The sequence below is a fragment of the Tachypleus tridentatus genome, chromosome 1 (genome assembly GCF_004210375.1).
Source record: "Tachypleus tridentatus isolate NWPU-2018 chromosome 1, ASM421037v1, whole genome shotgun sequence".
In the NCBI taxonomy this organism is placed as follows: domain Eukaryota; kingdom Metazoa; phylum Arthropoda; class Merostomata; order Xiphosura; family Limulidae; genus Tachypleus; species Tachypleus tridentatus.
Window position 1 is genome coordinate 175,231,001 of NC_134825.1, and position 21,592 is coordinate 175,252,592.

The window sequence follows — 21,592 nt, forward strand, 5'->3', positions numbered from 1 at the left end:
CTTTTTAACATCAACTTAAATACGTTACTGTTTTAATATCACTCTCTGATTGATATCCTGATCAAATCTATTTTTGATCAGATCTATCCAATGAAGTTCAATCCTATATTTAGTTCAGCTGATTATATCACAGAGTGGATGGGTAGAGAAAAATATTGGCACAATGAGTGTACTATATTCTTATTTTACAATTTGTTATTAGCTGCTAAAATCTGTAAAATCTTTCTTGTAAACTCTTGTGTTATGACCTTGTTGTGAGGGAAGCACAAATTAAGATTTAACAAGGTGGTTTTGCATCTGGTGAATCAGAACTCAGGTAGGGTTGTCTATACAGGATACTAAGACTAACATCAACCAGAGTAGCTCAAACCCAGCTTTGGTTGGAGCCACATGAGAATGCCAGTACCAATGGTGGACACTCACCTATTAAAGCCTTGTCACCAGCAAATAAAGTGAGTGGTCAAGGGTCAGTGGTGAACATTTTTGAACCAGGTAAACATGATCTAATGAGGAGCTTAGGGTTCAGTATAAACAATGAACAAACTGTGAAAAATACCTGTAAAACCTACTAGTCCTTGGATAATTTTGATTCCTCGAAACTGTTAATATGCCGTGTGTAAGTGATTATTAGATTTTAACACTTCTGGTCAGAATCTCCAACACTCTTATCAAAACAAAGTAGATTATACTACAGATAATGTTGGTGTCAATGTGCTTTGTAGTCACCATGAGAAAAGCGTATACATTAGATCGGGGTAGTGAAGGAAAAGTGTCATCAGCCACTATTCAGTTCTTCACATAATATAACCCACACAATAGCAGATATAATAAACTTAGTATTCTGAAAATTATTCAATATAAAAGTCTAAGTTCAAGGAAAGGCCATTTCAATCTATGATTATTGGATTATATTAGTTTTTGAGAATTCCAATCCTCTTCAGTAACACATCACACAAGGTGACCAATGAGAGTCAAGTTGGATACAGGTTTTTGTCCTTTATTTGAATTTTCTTTATCATTTTCACGCACGCTATTTAAGCTAAACTTTCTTGTAGGTATTACGTTTAGATTGATAATTTATCTACTTAAAACATTTGGAAAAAACAACTCACATAGACGTAACTTTATTTAATGAAATATACAAAGTAAATAATAAAGTATAATCTTATAGTGTATCAAAGAGTTACAAGTACCTAGTGTACAACACAGTTTTATAAGTTGAAACAAAAAACTAAAAAAAAAAACCTTCACTAAAAATGTAGAGAAAAAATGTTTATAGCAATCTGTGAAATTAACCAAAGCTAAATTATTATAAAGTAAATATAGAGTTGCAATCAAGATGAATTTAACTTAACATGTAGAAACTTCTGAATGTGCATATGGTTTTGAAAGTACTGTGCATGCATATTTTAGTCCTAAATAAGTCAAAAAAGCTCATATCAGTTGTATTTAGTGTAATGTTAATTTTTTAAGAAATTATGGGCATGTTAGATATTGTGTGAAACCCTTTGCAAACAAAAAATAAAGTTTAACTTGAAGCTGGTCATCATACAATGTCAAAATTAATCGTACCATTGTTTAACATTCAACGAAACAAAAACAGGCAAGGTGGTTTTGAATGAAAAATTTAACAAGCAATTTGAATGCTTTGAAAAAAAGCCTTTCTAATGATATGACACTTTGAACATATGACCACTAAATTTGTTTGTTTGTTTAAAATTAAGCACAAAGCAACACAATAGGCTATCTGTGCTCTTCCCACCACAGGCACCAAAACCCGGTTTTAGTGACGTGGGTATGCAGACATACTGTTGTGCCATTGGGGGACATTCACTAAACGTATGGAAAAGTTTTAGACAAACATAAAAGTAAATTTATTGTTTACGTAGGTGGCTGATTGGATTGTACCACAGTCATATGACATCACATAGTTACAGATGACGTACATCTAATTAAACAACTGTCAAGGAAAGCTTTCCTTAACATAGATTGTTTGTTTGTTTTTGAATTTTGTGCAAAGCTACACAAGAGCTATCTGCACTAGCAGTTTCTAATTTAGCAGTGTAAGACTAGAGGGTAGGCAGCTAGTCATCACCACCCACTGCCATCTCTTGGGCTACTCTTTTAACAACGAATAGTGGTATTGACCATAACATTATAATGCCCCCATGACTGAGAGGACAAGCACGTTTGGTGTGACGGGAGTTCAAACCCACGACCCTCAGATTACTAGTCGAGTGCCTTAACCACCTGGCCATGCCGGGCTTATACATAGACTGCCAGTAGTGAAACAAAATGGATATTAAAGGGCAGTATCATTCAGTGTTTATTCTTCTCCAGTAGTATTATTCAGAAAGGTAGATCAGTTTTTTATATATTAAAGATGGGTAAAATAAGGAACTCAAGTTGACATCTTTCCATTACCACAAAGAGATGAATGTTTGTATACATTGTTAGTGGTCCACTAGTTCAATACTTTAGATGTGTCACCCATATTCTAGAAATTCAAATTGGATAAAAGCAAACTTAAGACTTCTTTCAGTCCAACAATAGCGTGAACGAGTTTTGCATCATATCATTTGTCCTGTGTAATGCATCTGTCACTTTTAAAAAATTAATATAGTTTACATTAACAGAACTGCAATGTGAAAAGTTCCTGATCTATGTTGTTGGCATTTGGTTGTGTTTGACTATCTTAAAATAGTATTCCACAGGATAAAAAAGGTGGGCTTGAAACTGAAACATGGAGCAAAGGTGAAATGTCTCTGTCATACCATGACAAAAAAAACTTACATCTTGCATAATCAAGTTGTTGTGATGAACTTCTACAAGAGCATCTCACCTTTATTGATTTCAGATGGACCAAGGAATGTGATCAAACATTCTAGTCTTTGTTGCATGCTTTGGTAGAAGCCAGACACCAACATATAACTGTGGTACAAATTATATAAACTGCAGACATTTTATGTACATAATTCTGATATTGAAAGAAAAGCCTACTGGACAATGATTAAGTGAAAACAAAGGATGTATAGTTTATACACTTCTGGTTTCAATCAAAATTGGACAAATTAACAAGAATGTTTGAAACGTGTTTTGAGTTTTGTATGATTTTTAAACCATTAATGTTAATCGCACTTTTCATAAGGTTTTACTACCTCCTAGCATCTATACCTAACTTTCAATGATGAAGCAAATTTTACAGCTTGGTTGGAGCAACAGAAGTTTAATAAATCATTAAAAAATGTAGACCTGAAACAGGACAAGTTTGCTAGCTTTCATGAAACTAACCTTTATCAATTTAACTGGTATATAGTACAAGAAATATAAACTTGAATTTTTAAAAGTAAAATTAAAAATCACTGACTGCATTTACAAGATGGCATGACTTGATTTATATTCATTAAAATGTAAAGGTAAAAACACTGTTCAAATTTTCAATCAACTTCTCAACATGCAATAATAATAAACTTTTAAATGTTGATACCATAGTCAGGAAACTATGTATTAATAGTAAATTCACATCAAAGCATGCTACAAACACAAATCAAAACTAGTGTTTTTACATACAATATACAAAGATTATAATGCATTTTTTCGTCAGTTGAGTAGTCTCTATGATAGAAATATGTTTGGTCATAATCTAAATATACTCATAAGGTATAATTTGCTTCAAACTTTCAGTCCTAAATCCATATTATTAAATTAAAAACATAAAATATTTTTCTATTGTAAAAACATAATAATAAGTAATAAAAAATAATAAAAATAGGTATAAGGAATATTTTAACCAATACTATTACTAAAAGTAACAAAGAAATAATAGAGTATACCTTATGGAATACAAACACTAATGGTTTGTTTCATCACAAACTTAACATTCCTTGAAGAATTAAAAGTCACTAAAAGGTTTATACAATCTTCTCTAACAGCATGTAGTAATCACTGAAGTCCATCCTTCTAGGAACTATATAAAAGTAGCATAACATCAAAAGATAAATTACAAACATATTTTCTATTCAGGAATAGAATCAGGTAGCAGAAGAATATAAAAGTACAGCAAAAAACTTGTATTCATGAAAAAACTAATAAACACAAAAATTAATTCTAAAAAATGTTTTCCAAACAAATATACTTTCTCCAATTACCCTATACAGGTAATTGATCAGTCTCACTGAGGTAGTTATTTGTGTTTATCAGAACATGTTCATTGTTTGACACTGATATGATATAAGTTGTAAACATTCAGTAGTTATAATGCATTACAGTCTGAGATTCTAAAATTAACTTTTGTAATAAATATTAGTAAATATTAAACTTACACTTGTAAATTAATCTAACAATTTTGGTGTATACATAATCACACAGTAATATGGAAAGACCAAAATAATTTACATGCCCCTGTGAAAGTTTTATTTACTGAAATTCAAAATAATAATTTGTAAAATAAGAGCACTATATATTAACTTCATATAGTTAATTGTCATAAGCTGTAAGACTCAAAAGCCATTTCTACTAAATGTTAATTTATTCAAAAACATTCTATAGAATACTCTGAATCTAGTGATAAACATAACATAAATATAAGTTCATTCTACTTCAAGTTGTAAGTTGTGAACAACACGGATAGCTTTAAACTCTGTAATTTATTTCAAAGTTAGAATTAAAGTACAAATGTGTAAGATTAATATAAATATAACTGCATGCCTTTAATACAAATTAATTGATCATTAGAAGTCTAAATCACATAAGATTGAAATCATGGGAGATTACATGCTATTAAATGACACTGTAATAATACTCCCCGTTCTAGCTACCCTGAGTTATTTCTCAAGGTATATTTTAGAAGTATGAACAACTTAAAGGGTGAAATATGGTATTTATTTTGAGCTTACAATCCACAAAACATTTTTGTCACACATCACTAAATTGTAAGTACGTATCTTTTGATGCATTTTACCACACACATACCAAATGTATGCTTTCACTTCAGTGCATACCTTCTCATGCAAGTTAAAAACTACTTTTACAAATAAACAATACGTCACAATCTACACATCTGTATGGTTTCTCTCCAGTGTGTGTGTCCTCTGATGTGTTTTAAGACTACAACTACTAACAAATGTTTTGCCACACACTTCACACGTATATGGTTTTTCACCTGTGTGTATCCTCTGATGTATATTAACAATACTTTTACTTACAAACTTTTTGCCACACACTGCACAACTACACGGTCTTTCCCCAGTGTGTATCCTCTGATGCACATTAAGACTGCTACTGCTTACAAATGTTTTGCTACACACTTGACACTTGTATGGTTTCTCTCCAGTGTGTGTTCTTTTATGCATGTAGAGACTACTTATACAAGCAAACCTTTTGTCACACGCAACACAACTGTATGGTTTCTCTCCAGTGTGTATTCTATGATGCAAGTTAAGACTATTCTTACAAGTAAATGTTTTGCCACAGACTACACAACTGTATGGTTTCTCTCCAGTGTGCATCCTGTGATGGATTTTAAGACTGCTACTATAAACAAAAGTTTTGCCACACACATCACAACTAAATGGTTTCTCTCCAGTGTGTATCCTGTGGTGTGTATTGAGACTACTTTTACATGTGAACGTTTTGCCACACACTTCACAATTGTACGGTTTCTCTCCAGTATGTATCCTCTGATGCAAGTTAAGGCCACTTTTACTTACAAATTTTTTGCCACATAATTCACAACTGTGTAGTTTCTCTCCAGTGTGAATCTTCTGATGCATTTTAAGACTGCTACTATTTACATATGTTTTGCCACACACTTGACAACTGTATGGTTTCTCTCCAGTGTGTATCCTTTTATGCATATAAAAACTACTTAAACAGACAAATTTTTTGTCACAAACAACACAATTATATGGTTTCTCTCCAGTGTGTATCCTCTGGTGCAAATTAAGACTACTTTTACACGTAAATGTTTTGCCACAAATGACACAATTGTACGGTTTTTCTCCAGTGTGTGACCTCTGATGTGTTTTAAGACTGCTACTACTTACAAATGTTTTGCCACACACCTCACATGTGTATGGTTTCTCTCCAGTGTGTATCCTCTGGTGCAAAATAAGGCTGCTTTTACTTACAAATGTTTTGCCACACAATTCACAACTATGTGGTTTCTCACCAGTGTGTATTCGTTGATGCATGTAAAGAGTACTTGTACACACAAATGCTTTCCCACACACAACACAACTGTAAGGTTTCTCCCCAGTGTGTGACCTCTCATGTATTTTTAATTCACTATTTCTCACAAATTTTTTGCCACATACAAGACAGGCATAACCTCTTACCAGACTGTGTATTTTTTCGTGTTTTTTTACAGCAACATAACTTCCAAACTCTTTTCCGCACCTTGTACAATTGTATTTCCCATCAATGTGTATTTTCTGGTGCACTTTTAATTCCATATTTGTTGAATATTTTGCACCACACACTTCACACTTGTATAATACTTCTCCAATGTGTACTTTGTTATGCTGTTGCAAGCTATGATTTGTGAAAAATGTCTTTCCACAAACTTCACATTTGAAAGGATTCTCACCAGTGTGTATTTTCACATGTTGTTTCAAGTGATTCTTTGATAGAAAGATTTTGTCACACACTACACACTTGTATGATTTCTCCCCATGTACTTTTTCATGTTTTTTCATCTCACTGTTTGTTTTGAATTCCATACAACACATAACACACTTGTACAGTTTACCTCCACCATGTGGAATGTTATGTTTTTCTTGGTGATCTTCCCTTAACAATGTTGGATCAAACACATCACCATTAGTTGGTCCCAGGGAATGATGACTTTCTGTTTCTGTGAAGATAGATTTGTTTATTAATAGATGGATTCATCTCACTTTTTGTTTTTTCTGCAACATCTGTTCACAAAGTTTTTCAGATCTACAAATGAAAGGTATATTCCAAACAGATAATAAAGAATTAATGTAACATGTACCACTTGAATAGCTTCCTTAACCCTTTCTGTAATACTTGAAGAAAATAACAAAATTACATTTACCAATACCAAATACTTTTTGTTATGCATTTATAAGGAACAATCTATATTATAATGATTTTTAACAGGTGTCCAAATATACCCAAGATAACTACTTATTTAAATACTAAATCATGCTGCTATTACATCAATTGTTTTGACAGAACATTTCAAAGTAAGCTTAAATAACACATGGCAAGTGATGAACCACATGCATGTTACAGAGAAATTTTACACGTCTGTGAAAAGCAGAATTAACAGATCTCATCTTTAAACAGTTGTCCCAGTCATATAGAGGATGTAATAGAAATTCTTACATGCTGCTAGAAGAAACAATGTATGTTTTAAGAATTGTACATACTTCCTCAAGTTAAACTAAGTAATATCAGATTAAACCAAGTCAAAGAGAATTATTTCATGAAAAAAAGGGTATTTTCATTTATAAAACAAAAATTGTTATTACTATAAAATATGCATGGTAATTTTGGTGATAGACAGAAAATTCCTTTTTTTTAATAAAGTGATTAAGAAAACATTTAATGTATCTTGTTGTTCTACTCTGTTAAGGTTTATTACTCAACTTGTGTGCTAATATATCTTCTATGTAACTTTATACGTAGAATCAACATCTTTCCCTGGTATTGCTGCTAGCCATTACATATAACATGCAGGATATACATATATGGTGGAAAAATATCTTCTAAGCACTTTATTAATTCTGTTCTTGCATTACCTACAGTTGTTATTGAGCACTTAAGCATGTGGACCAATGGAACATGTTGAAATGCTTGTCAGTTATGAACATATAATTAGAAAAACAGAGGACCAGAAGAGAGAGAGAGAGGCCTTTTCCTACCCAGAAGCTATTCTTCCAGTCACACTGCAATACTGAGTTGTCCTTGAGACTGATAGGCCAGTACACTAACTCAAGAATTGGATTTATTTGACACTGGACTGAATGTTGTTCATATTGGCTCCACTTGAAACTTTCTGATCAACAGTGCAGTTAGTGCAGTAGAGAAAGTAATGGAAAAATTTTGTTTTACCAAGAAAATAAACTGATATTCACTTAGAATGTAGAAGTTATGCAAGTGAAATATAAGAACATACAACGAAGGAAAGAACTTTCATTCTTAGCATGAAAATCACCTCTAACTTGAACTAATTCAGTAAAGGTTTCAGAGATTCATACACAAATCTCTGGAAGAAATACTTTATGAAACTGTATGTTTTTTTTTGTTTTTTTTCCAATGTGTACATGCAAGAAAAACTTGTAATATTTATTGAAAACTTAACATATTCCACAAAGATACACTCAAAATAAAATAGCTTCATGGCTACAAGGTCAGTCACAATGACAAAGCCCACAGACAAATTAATGTTAATATATCAATAGGATGATTTCTGATTAAAATTGGAATAGGTTTTGTATGCTTATTTAACCCTTTCGTTTCAGGTTCAGTATAATATATACAAATTCACCTACACATTTTCACATGTTAAATATTTACATTATAAATTTTAATATAGCATGTGCATCTTTGGAAAATCTGGTACACTTATGGTAAAAATTACAAGAATTTTGTATATAAAAAATCAGATTTTTTAATGAAATATTTCTACTGAAGATCTGTTGGTGAAAATAAAGTCTGTTTCATTACTAGTTTGAGTGCAAAGTGATTTTCTATTATGATTAGAAAAAGCTATTCTTCATCCCCAAAATCTCTGAAGCCTCATAAATACAATTCAAACATTTGTCCTCAGTAAGACTATGTTATTTTCTGAACTCTAAGTGGGGTTTGTCACGTCATCAACCTTGTAAACATCATAAAAAAATTAGGTAATAAATATAAACTGTGCTTTTTTCATGCCAGAATTACTACATATTATAACACAAAAATACAAATGTTTAGTCTCAGTAGCTCAAGTCTCATAATGCTATATATATTTATTATTTTTTATTATTCTGACCTTCCAGTCACGCCAGCTAACATTACATAGCCTGCATTGGCACGGTGCATGTAAACTCATGTTATGCATCCAATAATATAAAACTGACCTTTAGTCTTCCCTGTCTTGGTTGTGTTTAAGTGGACTAGTATTTAATATATAATCACATTCCAATTATTATACATTATGTGTATATATATATATAAATTATTAATTTTAAAACATAGAACAATAAATCAAGAAGTGAATCAAACAAGTATCTCTTCTTGCTACAACCTTTATACTTGGTTGCTGCTGGACGTAGGTTACTAAGCCTTTTAAAATTTCGCACACAGAGAATACCAAGTACAATTTGTTTTAGGTTTTATATATACAGTTAAATAACCAAACAAATCATAAACAATTACACCAATACCATAGAATTCCACTAACTAAGATGTATTTATATTTTTAAAACATATGATACTTCAAGCGGACTAAAGACACCTACCTCATTAAAATCTTGGATCAAAAGGATGTGGTAGCCTTTTCAAAGATTAAAATGGCTGAAAAAACAACTCTGAGGACATTCACATGGTTATTCACATGCCATATATTGAAATAAATGTATATGAGGGACCATTTCCAAAAATGGAAAGAAGTGAACATGGCCACTGTTTTTGATTCAGTGCAAAAGCTTTTTTGGTCGCCTTATCCGTGCCGTCCCGGATAGTCAAACATTCACGATGATCTGACCATGGCATCTGATAGTAAAAAAACGATCTATTTCAGTTTGGCTTCATGAGCAAGACTAATGAATCAGAAGACAATACTATGGAACCCCAAGTGAAAAAACCCAAGCTTGTTGACCCAAGCCCAAGTGTTAAAACAAAAATTGTTACTGCTAGTACTGTTCGCTAAGCCTACTCGTCATTTTCAGGATGAATGGAATAGAAGCCGACCATGGCTGGAGTATAATAATGCTACCGGACTGATGTTTTACTCAGTTTCTCAGGAATATGACCAAAGTAGTGGAAGGCAGAAGAACACCTTCATAACAGGATCTTCCAACCTGAGAGCAAGTGTTGTTAAGGAACATGAAAACAGTTACCCCCACAGTCTAAGTTGTTAAGCTAAGACAGCAAAAGAAACACCTGATTTAACTACCATGATGAAAGAATTGAGCAAACTTAACCAGACTGAGAAAGATCGTTTGCTTGTGCTGTTAAGGACTGACCTTTATATGGCTTTGAATGTCAAACCATTCAGTAATTTTCAAGAGCTGCTGTTGCTGCAGGAGCACAACTTTGGTATGAACTTAACAGAACATTATGCCAATGACAAACAAGCAGTTATCTTTATGTGGTATATTGCAGAAACAATTAGAATTAATGTCGGATCTCTTCTGCACATTTCATTATTCTTTGGCATTATGACTGACGGCTCAACAGACACTGCCAACATTGAGCAGGAGATAGTCTACGTAAGATATAAGATAAGATAACAGTGACTGTTACTCAGTAACCCACTTCCTGTGTCTGCAGTCAGTTGAGAAGGCTGATTCTGAACACTTGCTACAGGCACTTAGTTCAGGTAAAGGTTTCTTAATTACCTGGGATGAGAATTTTCTGAATTTATCCTGAATTCCTGATAAAGAAAAATTAAAATGGACAATATTTCATGTACATTTGTGTTTTAATTCAGGTTTACATAGCCATTCCATTATTAATAAACATCAGTGAAAATTCAAGCATTTTTCAATTGATTTAAACCAAGAAGAACCATGTATTTATCACTGACAGAATTGGAGCTTAACCTATCACAACTAGAGTAATAGATAATGGAGCAATTGAATTTTCCAAAGTACAAATTTACATTTTTTACAGAAAGTAACTTATATTGGGTACTAATTTTTTCTACTTGCAGTATTGTCCACATATGGCAAGTTTCCTGACTGGCTTGAATCAATTGTATGCCTGAAAGCTGATGGGGCAGCTGTCAATTTTGGCACAAATAAAGGATAGTGATAGTGATCCACTGTGTTAATCACAGATTGGAACTTGCAATTAAGAAGGCCATCAAGGACATCCCTTACCTTGATAGTATCCAAACCTTTTTAGAAAACCTATGGAAGTTTTATGACAATTTGCCACAGAACTGGACTGGCCTCAAAGAAGCTGGTAAAGCCAACAAAAGGGACAGGACCCAGTGGGTGGCCTACAAAGAGCGTGCTCTGGAGTCAGTTTCTTATAACTGGCCAGCTTTAGTGGAGCATTTGTATCAAGTAAAGCTGCATGACAAAGGGGAACGTAGACAGAAAGCTGCAGGATTATACAGTACTTTGACAAGCCTTAAATCCATCCTATACATGTACATACTCTTGGCAGTTCTGCCTATTTTGACATCTCTTAGTCTCAAAATGCAAGACAATTCTGCAACTGTGAACATTGTTTCTGACAAACTTGCTGTTTGCAAAGAGAAGATGAGCAATCTGAATCATATTGAGAGATCCCAGAAAATTGTTAAAGAGGTCACAACATGTGAACAAACTGGCAAGTGGTTACTTAGAGGAAAGGTGATTGTTATTAGTGGTCAGACAAGGGCCAGAGGCTCAAAAAGTGCCACAAAAGAGACAGTTGCTCAATCTGTGGCTGAAGAAACTGCCATCTTCCTGGGTAAAATTGTCACATATCTGAACGAGAGATTTGAAGAATTTGATAAGGATTTTATTGGTGCCTTTCAAATTTTTGAACTAAGCAACTGGCCTAAAGCAAGGAAGCATTGTCATCTCATGGCCATAATGAACTCCAGACACTATTGGACCACTTTGGTGCTCTGCTAGAAGCTAAGGGTTTCAACATTGCAGCTGATATTTGCCAAGCTGACTTACACGAGACACTGCTCAAAGCCACAAGACTTGCCAAATCAGATGAGTCTCTGGCTAGTACTGCAAGTGCCTTGTGGGCCCACACGTTAAGTCAAATTACTGTTGAGGACGGTAAACCTTTCCCTGGATCAACAGTGTTGGCCTTAGTATGCCTCATGCAGGTGATTTCCATGTCATCTGCTGAACCAGAATATGGATTTTCCCAGATGGTAGTTATTAAGGATGATTGGCAGTCCAAACTAATAAATGATTCTCTTAATGACTTTATGACAATAAAATTAGCTAAGAATAAAACCTGTGATCTTGCAAGCACAGAATTGCTTTGCAAGTCTGTAGAATCCTGGTGAAAGGACAGTAAAAAAAACCACACGATTTGTGAGTCCACATGGAACTCACATATGTAAAGACAATAGAGATACTGAGTCTACATCAGCTGATGTCTTAGAGCTGGATGACTAAATCTACCAGTTTGATAGATGTGTCATTTTTAATGGATACAAGGCTTGTTGCCACTTGCTTTGAAATAATGTTTCAGTGCCATAAATAACATGATTCTGTTTTATATAATAATTGTCTCTACTTGATTTCTTGTTTTCGGTAATGTCAGATGACAATTTTGAGGTGTCCTGCTAAACGTTCAAATGTCTGGTAAGTTTCACTGTCCAGCAGGACATGTGTCCTGCTGAAAATTTAGAATTTTTCTACCCTTGCATCAAGAAAGGGTTAAGGTATTCTTTTACTGAAAATATATTATCAAAGGTATTACAAGTCTATGGATGATTCTCACAATTTGTTTCTTGAACCTAAGGCCCTTTGTCATAAATGTGTAACTTCTTAATAACATGACCACTCTTGTGACCAAAGTAAGTTGACAAATTAGATCCTCAAGGTCCAGATGGGTAGCAATGGTTTTTACAAAAGGAATTTCTGTCAGACCAAACAACCCTAAGATAATCTAAGTACACCATCATGTTCAAGTTCGATCAATAACAAATATCAGCAATAACAAACTAAATGCAGAACACATTTTTCCACCACCAAAGTTTAATACATATAGTTTTATATTTACCTGATAAAGTTTCTAACCCACAGCTAGTTAGTTGTAACTCTTCTGGCTCCTTTTCTTTTTCCAACTTCTTAACATCATGATGTAAACAGTGAAGAACTTCATCATTACTTCTGCTGAATATTGAAATAATTTCATCCTGTTCTTTTTTCACTCTGGCAAATGGGTTCTAAAAGTAAAAGAATTTAAGAGACTGATAGCAAACAACACATGGTAATGTCAAAAACTATACAAATTTTTAATCTTCCAATAAATGCTAGATTAAAAACTAGATGTTAAATGAAGACAAACGTATACGAGAAAAGTGAAAAATCAACAGCAACATCTAAATATTTTCTCAAAAGTTTCTGTTGGTGATGCTAAAAATTACTGGAAAATTAATCCTTTCATTAAATACTTATTAGTTAATATTAACTGATTTTTAATGATGAATGATGCCACATTTTTGTGCAATCAAGAAAACAGAAGTAATATACTGTACTTAGTAAAAGAAGTTTAAAAACATACTTGACTCCAAGAACAAATTAAACAAATAATTGGTTGTCTACATACAAATAATTGGTTGTCTACATCCTGAAAGATTTCAAAGAAACAAAAACAAGATAAAATGGATATTTCAAATCTTTTAAATGAAGACACACGTACAAGAGAAAAGTGAATACCAATGCCATATAAACATTTTCACAAAGGTATCTAAATATTTTACTACAATAAAAAATTATTTTTTAAAGATTTTTAATTCACAAATTACCTCAACTTTTGGTACATTATCATACTTCTCTTCTTGTTTTTCTTCTGCAACTTTAAAATCGGTGATGAAGATGGAAGATGTTTCTCTTGAGGAAAGAGCTTCTTTTGTTGCTAGAGATACAAATTAAATATGCTTGTAACAAATATGAGGTGCATCGCTACAGGGCTTTGCTGTGTACTGACAATTTGTCAAAAGTAGTTTGATTTATTCTTTTTATGTAATCTTTGTATGTCCCAGCTGTAGCGAAAGGGTTAAGTGTTGTTTCTGATTAATAAGATATCCCTCATTATTTAAATGTTACTTTTCCATAATGTACAATAATTTTCTGTTCCTAAGAAACCTACAAAAGAAACTGTTACATTGAAATTAAGTCCTGATATGCATTTGTATATAATAACAGTTTTACTGAGGAAGTGCTTATTCAAACTGGAGATACGAAGATAGAAATTTACAAATAACCTGCTACATAACCAATGTACTCTAAATCCTCTGAATATGAGTACATGTCATATTTTTTAAAGTTACATTCAAAATTTAAGTAAACTGCATTATTATCAATTTATTTCAATAAACACAATTAATACAAATTTTGTTTCTTATTTTAAAAAGAAATGTTTAAGTACTCCATCTTCATGTGAAAATTATTTGCTCCAAATTATTCATTTAAACATTTTTTCCTCTGTTTGAGATTCCAAGTTACAAACTTACAGTATAGATACTGATAAGACAATCTCCTATCATCTTGATTTACAGAAACAAGAAGGTCAAACCCACACTACATGCCATGACTGTCACAGACCATCAAAAAATGTTAATTCTTTCTACAGAGAGAGAAAAAAATTATTGAATTAGTAATATATTAACTTGTCTGATGAGAGTTTTTGAACTATTTTTTTATAGTTTCAAAGTTGCTATTCCCAAGTTCACAGTGAAAATGTAAGAAGAATTATTTTAACAAACACAAATTAGTTACAAAGCCAGTTAATTTAATAGCTAGAAGACATGTTTTCTTTGTGTGTGTTACTGTTTTGTGTTATTAACTGAATATTTGAAAGTATTAACAATAGCCCTAGTAAAACTCAGAGTAAACATCTATTGAGATTTTGACTGCAGAAAAATACAAGACTAAAATATAACTAGTAAAGTTCATACTTTTAACTTTATTATTAGAAAAGTAATTAATACACAAAAATTTGAAATTACTTAGCTTAGGTAAGAAAACTTAAATGAAAAATGTATTTTAAATTTTATGCAAGGTATACATGCAAGAAGAACTTACATTATTCATTTTAATGTCATGACATTCGTTCACTGAATGATTTATACCTTGTTATGGGGTACTAGTACTTAGAAATGGGTCAACATAGTAAGATGTAATGAAAACATGTAAGCTATTCATAAACTGAAACACTTTGGGATAAAACATTAATTTTTTGTTGCAATTTGCAGTCATTCCAGAAATATAAAGGGTAATTTATATTAATTCTTCTCTCCATGTTTATGAAAAGATCATCTTAATATTATGAAATAGATAATATGTTAAATATATAATTTTACAAAATAACATTAACTGATTCTAGAGATCATCAGGTTAATTCTAAAACTGTAAGATGAAAAAAACATTTTATCTCAACATGAGAATGAGTTGGGATGACTCAGTAAATAAACAGACAAATATCTGGTAAAAATACTTAGTACAAAAACATGATTGTTTTGTGTATCAAAGGTTTGTAACGTTTACAAAATGGCTAAAAATAATGTAAAGATACACTTATGACCTCAAAAGTTACAGAGTGTATACTTTCTTGATTACCTGATGGTTGCAATGTTTGCAAAAACTGATCCCATGTGCACAGGATTAAACAGTCAAGAACTTCTGGAAATTCTACAGTTCTGTGCATCAAATGTACAGCACTATGAGTTGATGGAATAATGGTACTACAATTATTACCAATAAGAGTACCACTTAAAGGTACTTTTCTTGAAGTAGAATTTAACACTATTGTGACTGGCTTCCAGTCTGTTAATAAAACCAAACCAGCTTTTTTTTAAGTAGAATTTAACACTATTGTGACTGGTTTCCAGTCTGTTAATAAAACCAAACCAGCTTTTTTTAAGTAGAATTTAACACTATTGTGACTGGTTTCCAGTCTGTTAATAAAACCAAACCAGCTTTTTTTTAAGTAGAATTTAACACTATTGTGACTGGTTTCCAGTCTGTTAATAAAACCAAACCAACTTTCATGAAGTTTAAATTTGCAGGCCTGTATAATGTATAATTAACATAATCTATAATTTAATGGCAATAAGAGACCTGTTGTTCCATCTAGGCTGTCTCAGCCACTAAATTAAAATACTATAAGCCAGCTATTATTATAACTAGGCACTTAGAAAAAATTTTATTATAAGATTAAATGACAGCCCTATAAATAGATTATGTGTAATGTCCTTCTGACAGCAGTACATAAAATATGAGAAAATTAAAAACAGACTCCCATCCTTCTAGCTGGAAGTTCACCACTAAAAAAATAAGTTGGCAATGCCTACTGATAACAAGTTGCCTTCTTTCTGGTCAGCAAGAACAATTACAATAACAAGAGGTGGTGCCAGTAAGTTCACCTTCCCTCTAGTCAGCATTTAAAAATTAGTGATAATGGAAGATAACCTAAGTAGCTTTGCCATAAGAAGGGTAAATAAGTCTGATTACTTGGGTGATTTAAATAATCAAAAACTCTATAATTATGATTAATTTTGTGACAATCTACTTAATTGTACCTTCAATTAATAATTTACTGGAATATTCAATGACACCAATAACTGAAAACACTAATTTTGGTTAATCAATTAATTTATAAGACACAAATCACCAGTGTAATCTTTGTTCACACATAATCATTTGTAGTATTTAATTAAATTTCACACCTAGTCCTTATTATTCATATATTTATAAAACCATCCCTTAAATTTGCTGAATTCAACACGTCTCAAGGCAATACATTCCAAAGGTCTATTGTCCTAACACAGTTTTACCAAATGTAGAGTTAACTGACAGTACTTGTTAATATAAGTAAACTTTAATGGAATAAATAAAACCCCATAGAAACAAAATTCATCAGTCCTTCGTGCGAGATGAAGGAAAATTTCTTAATCTTCGAGCACCTCCAATGATCAATTGTAAAACACTAAATGTGAAATTTTCTTAATCAAAACAACTGCCAGACATATAAATCTAAATATTAATAGTTACTGCCAACTGACCTTCTTCTTTTGTCTTCACTTTCAATAAAACGTTGTCAACTCTCAACTTCAATTCTTCCATTCTCAGATAAAAATTCACAGCTTACTTGCTTTCTTAAAACTTACACTTTCAGTACCTAGAAACATCTGAATCAGATCTTGCATCTTTTTTAAAGTTTTTATGACCAAGTCTTTCAGAGAAAATCCTAATTTTTTTTAATTGGCATGGTATCTTTATGGATAATGTGTAATTTTTCATCAAAATAATTTACCTAAAATTTTTTCTCGTTATTATTATTTTTTTAAAGGTGTAAACCCCACACTAAAAGTAAAACTGTTGCAAGTTTATCTCATATTTTATAAAGCATTTGGAAACAAAAGAAATCATCATTTCACCACATTTATAAGTCGATTAAAGATAAAGTACCAAAAAATTTAAAAGTTAAAAACAAGTGCCAATTGGAAGATACAGTACAAATAACAAGCCGTATTACTTATTACAATTATCCATTTGTCACCTGAGGAGCTATTCCTAAAAATATACACTGAACCTGAAACATATCGTTATTACTATGGGACTAAATTACCTGACTTTGAAGTTAATACTTATCACTTAAAATTATTAGAACATTTAAAGTTTTTATCTTCAATAATTTAGAAGAATATTTTTTTAAATTTAATTATACAATAATTCACATCCTTGACTATCATGTTACATCGCAATTTTCTTAATTATGTTTATTACTTAATAATAAGCTTTGTTTAAATAAGTTACTAAAAGAAAAATTACAAGTTTTATGTACTAAGAAACTGTCTTCTTGGTGATTCAGTTGGTCCCATAAGCATAATTATATGTGTGCACCAATAAAGTATTTAAAAATTCTAATTAGACTCAAATTTCTTTGCTTCATTTGCGCCATTTTGTATTTCGATTCTGTGCAGTTATCAAATCATTGAGACCTTTAAGATTTTTATTTTCAAAGTCATCATATTCATTTCTCATATCTTAAAACAGTTAAATTCAAAATATCAAAAAAGTTTCTGTAGCAGTAAATAGTTAAAATTAATTTGCTAAAAAAATCAAAATCTCAAAAAAAAGTAAACATTTGTAGAATTCCCATCAAAATACGTGCATGCTCAGTTTATAAACAGATGTCATCTGCTACTACTCTGTTCTTACCTGCTTGAATTTACTACATTTAGAGTAGCATTGAATATTTTAAAAGCATAAAAAACTGAACAAGAAGCATAGTGATTCAAATTTACTACTAGTTATTTTTTGAACTATCCTTGCCCATAATTACTTCACTAGTTCATTGCAGACTTGACAATGAGAGATATCAAAATTATATGTGAAAGATTTGTTATACTATTACTGTCTTAGAATATCCTGTGCCTGTTCTTGTTCATTACCTAATATATTGACATTGGACTCAAGAACACGTAAAAAATAACAATACCACATTTGTGTCGTTTTTAGTTTACTTACTGATTAAGTATTATTTATTATAAGATGCAGGTTTTAGGTTTTACACCAAAAATGTGTATTATTTGGAACAAAGATGACATTTCTACCACTAGTGCAAACCTTTTCAAGTATACAAGCTTCTAAAACAAAATCTTCCTTGCTGTTAATTGTAATGAAACAATTCCACATGTTTGTGTAAACTAAATAATCATTTATACTTTCTCAAACTTCAAAATGATGTAAAAACAGAGGAATCTACTTCAGTCCAATTCCACATAACATTAAAACCAATTAAAGGGCATAGTTAATGGTTTTTATTGCCTTCATCACCAATGTTGATGGAGGTTATATTTCACCCTTGTGCATTTGTTTGTTTCGAATTTCGCACAAAGCAACACAAAGGATATCTCAGCTAGCCGTTCATAATTTAGTAATGTAACACTAGAGAGAGGCAGCTAATCATCATCACCCACTGCCAACTCTTGGGCTACTCTTTTATCAAGGAATAGTGGGATTGACCAATAGTCATAATGCCCTCACGGCGCTGTAACCGTCTTCTGCGTATTTGCTTGCAAGTTTCTCGAAAACGGTTGAATATATTTGGACGAAAGTTGGTATACTTTTGGACTATGACCCAACTTGGAAGAGATTAGTTTGAAGAGTCAAGGTCACAAAAAAATCATAATAATCCATAGCCATTAACATGGGGACTGATTTTTCTCACTATTTTTACTCTACAACTCAGTCAAAAATTATCGTATTTTGACGAAACTTGGTGGACATATGTACAATATCAGTCCTCACTGTTGTATTACAAATAGTTCATGTTTATTGATGATTACGGATATACAGACACAGTTTCTTATGTTTTGAGGGCCTAATATGATCAACATTGTTTAGCACAGGTATGCTCTCTAATGAGTATTCCTCTAGTTGTAAAAGTATCAGACCAAGAGACATAATATTTAAGACTGAGTAAATTTGCTAAAAATTATTGAAGCTAACAGACTCATTGCACAACCTCCAATTCTAAAAACCTTAAGACTGTAACTGAACGTGTAAGATACTGAACATAAATGTATTGACACATTTGTATTAGGACTTTGAATTGTATCAGACTGGCCTCCTCCAGTTGCACAGCTACAGTGTGTGTCCTCTGATGCAAGTTGAGACTGCTTTTATGCACAAATATTTTGTTACAAACTAAACAACTGTATGGTTTCTCTCCAGTGTGTATCCTCTGATGTGAATTAAGGCTGCTTTTACTTATAAATTGTTTGCCACACACTTCACACTTGTGTGGTTCCTCACCACCGTGTATCCTTTGGTGCATGCTGGACTCTTGGAAGTCCATGACTATTTTCATCTTTTTTTGACTCGTAAACTGAAAAGTTTATTTCTGTGAATTTAATGATGGATTCAGCACTTCACATGATAATCTGGGAAAAGCAAATAAATCAGGGATTATAGAAACAATGAGTAATCAAAGTTCTAGTTCCTCTAACTAATTAGCCCACTGTTTGATCTGAATAAAAATGTTCAATATATTTAAGCTCCTTGTTATAAATTATGATCTTTTTACTGGTGCCTACTTACATTATCATTCAAAATTACCAAAGTTCCCACAATGGTAAAAGCCAAGTATTGGTTAATCATGCTTACTTTCTCTGAATATTGTGAGTTATGCAACTCCAATTACATTTTTTCTCCTGTAATACTTCCTCTTTTAATTACCCATTCCTGTTTCAGTTTAATTTAATTGCTAACTTTAGAAAAATTAGTCAAACATTGACTTGGGAATCACTAATCTGAGGCACTTACAGGGTTGAATCTCCATCACACTAAACTTTCTCACCCTTTCAGCCACGGGGTCATTATAGCATGATGGTCAATTCCACTATTTCATTGGTAAAATAGTCAAAGAGATCGCAGTGGGTGGTGATGACTAGCTGCATTCCCTCTAGTTCTACACTGCTAAATTAGGGATGGCTAGTGCAGATAGCCTTCGTGTAGCTTTGCGCAAAATTCAAAAACAAACAAACAAACACTACAGGTTCAAGATACCAATTATCTATTGGAAAGAGAACAATGTGCAACTAGTCAACACCCAAAGTAACCCGAACGTGAATCTGTAGTTAAAGGATGCCTGCCACACAGCACAGACCAGTAGATGACAACTGAAGTTCAGTGAAATCTAAATGTATATTTTTGTTTACTATTTTTTTAACCATTAATCAAATGAAGTGAATAAAGATAGAAGTATTTTGTATTCTTATCTTAACAGCTAAAAATAAAAGAGGAAAATTTAGACTTGAATCAGCTGGCTTACACTTTGAATGCATACCAGATTCTGCAAGGGAGAACCTCATATATCATGCAACACCTGAACCTTTACAACCAAAATTAACTTCTGGGAAATAATTTCTCAAAAATAATGTAAATTATTGTCCAGAATTGTAATGGAACAATTATTTTGAAAAAAAATCTGGAGAAGAGAAAAACTGCAGATAATCAATAATCAATGATAACAGAACCATGGTTACTGAAGGTTCTAATGTAGCCCACACTGCTCTGTACAAGTAGTGGTGAAGTAGATTAGACACATCTAGCTCCTAGATCTAAAAATATTTGTCAAGACCTGTTATATTAATTGAGTAAATTTACTACCAATTTTTATAATACTTTAAAAGAATAAAATAAGTCAAATAAGAAAATCACTTTAATAATTATAATGTTTATTTTTGGAGCAATGTCCATAATATTTTTTTTGTAATGCTCTGATAGTATAAGTAGCAGTCATTATAATAATAAATTTTAACAGTTTACATATACCTAAAATAAAAACTTATCTGAAAAACTGACTGATGCTGCTATCATGTTTGTTATATATTTACATAAATATAATTTAAGGACTACAAGGGGCATGTTGGTCCGTATGAGTCATCACATCCATCATACTCAGTGGTAACATTAACCCTACTGCAATGAGTCACAGGTTAAAGACAGTGCCATCTCATTTGTTGACTTGCTTGCATTCAAACTTTATTGAATCACTATTTTATGAATTTATGTCAATGTTTAGAATTAAATTGTAGATTATAAATTAAATTTTAGTTTTGTAAATTTGTTAATGTTTTTAAATTTAAAGCAAATAAATATCAATTCTTGTGAGTCATATGGTATGTTGAATCCAACACTGGTTCAAATTAAATGTTTTGTGA

At 32.0% G+C, this 21,592-nt stretch overlaps 1 protein-coding gene across 1 annotated transcript in view; it reads right to left on the bottom strand.

Moving 5' to 3' along the window:
• Positions 1–1,108: 1,108 nt before the first annotated feature.
• LOC143233666 (uncharacterized) overlaps positions 1,109–21,592 on the bottom strand; it is a 68,341-nt gene continuing 47,857 nt past the window's right edge. Inside the window, exons 8-10 of the mRNA XM_076470153.1 lie at positions 13,667–13,776; positions 12,919–13,084; positions 1,109–6,853 (exon numbers count right to left, since the gene is read on the bottom strand). Coding sequence (XP_076326268.1) covers positions 5,052–6,853; positions 12,919–13,084; positions 13,667–13,776 — 2,078 coding nt within the window. The 3' untranslated portion in view covers positions 1,109–5,051. The remainder of the gene's footprint in view (positions 6,854–12,918; positions 13,085–13,666; positions 13,777–21,592) is intronic.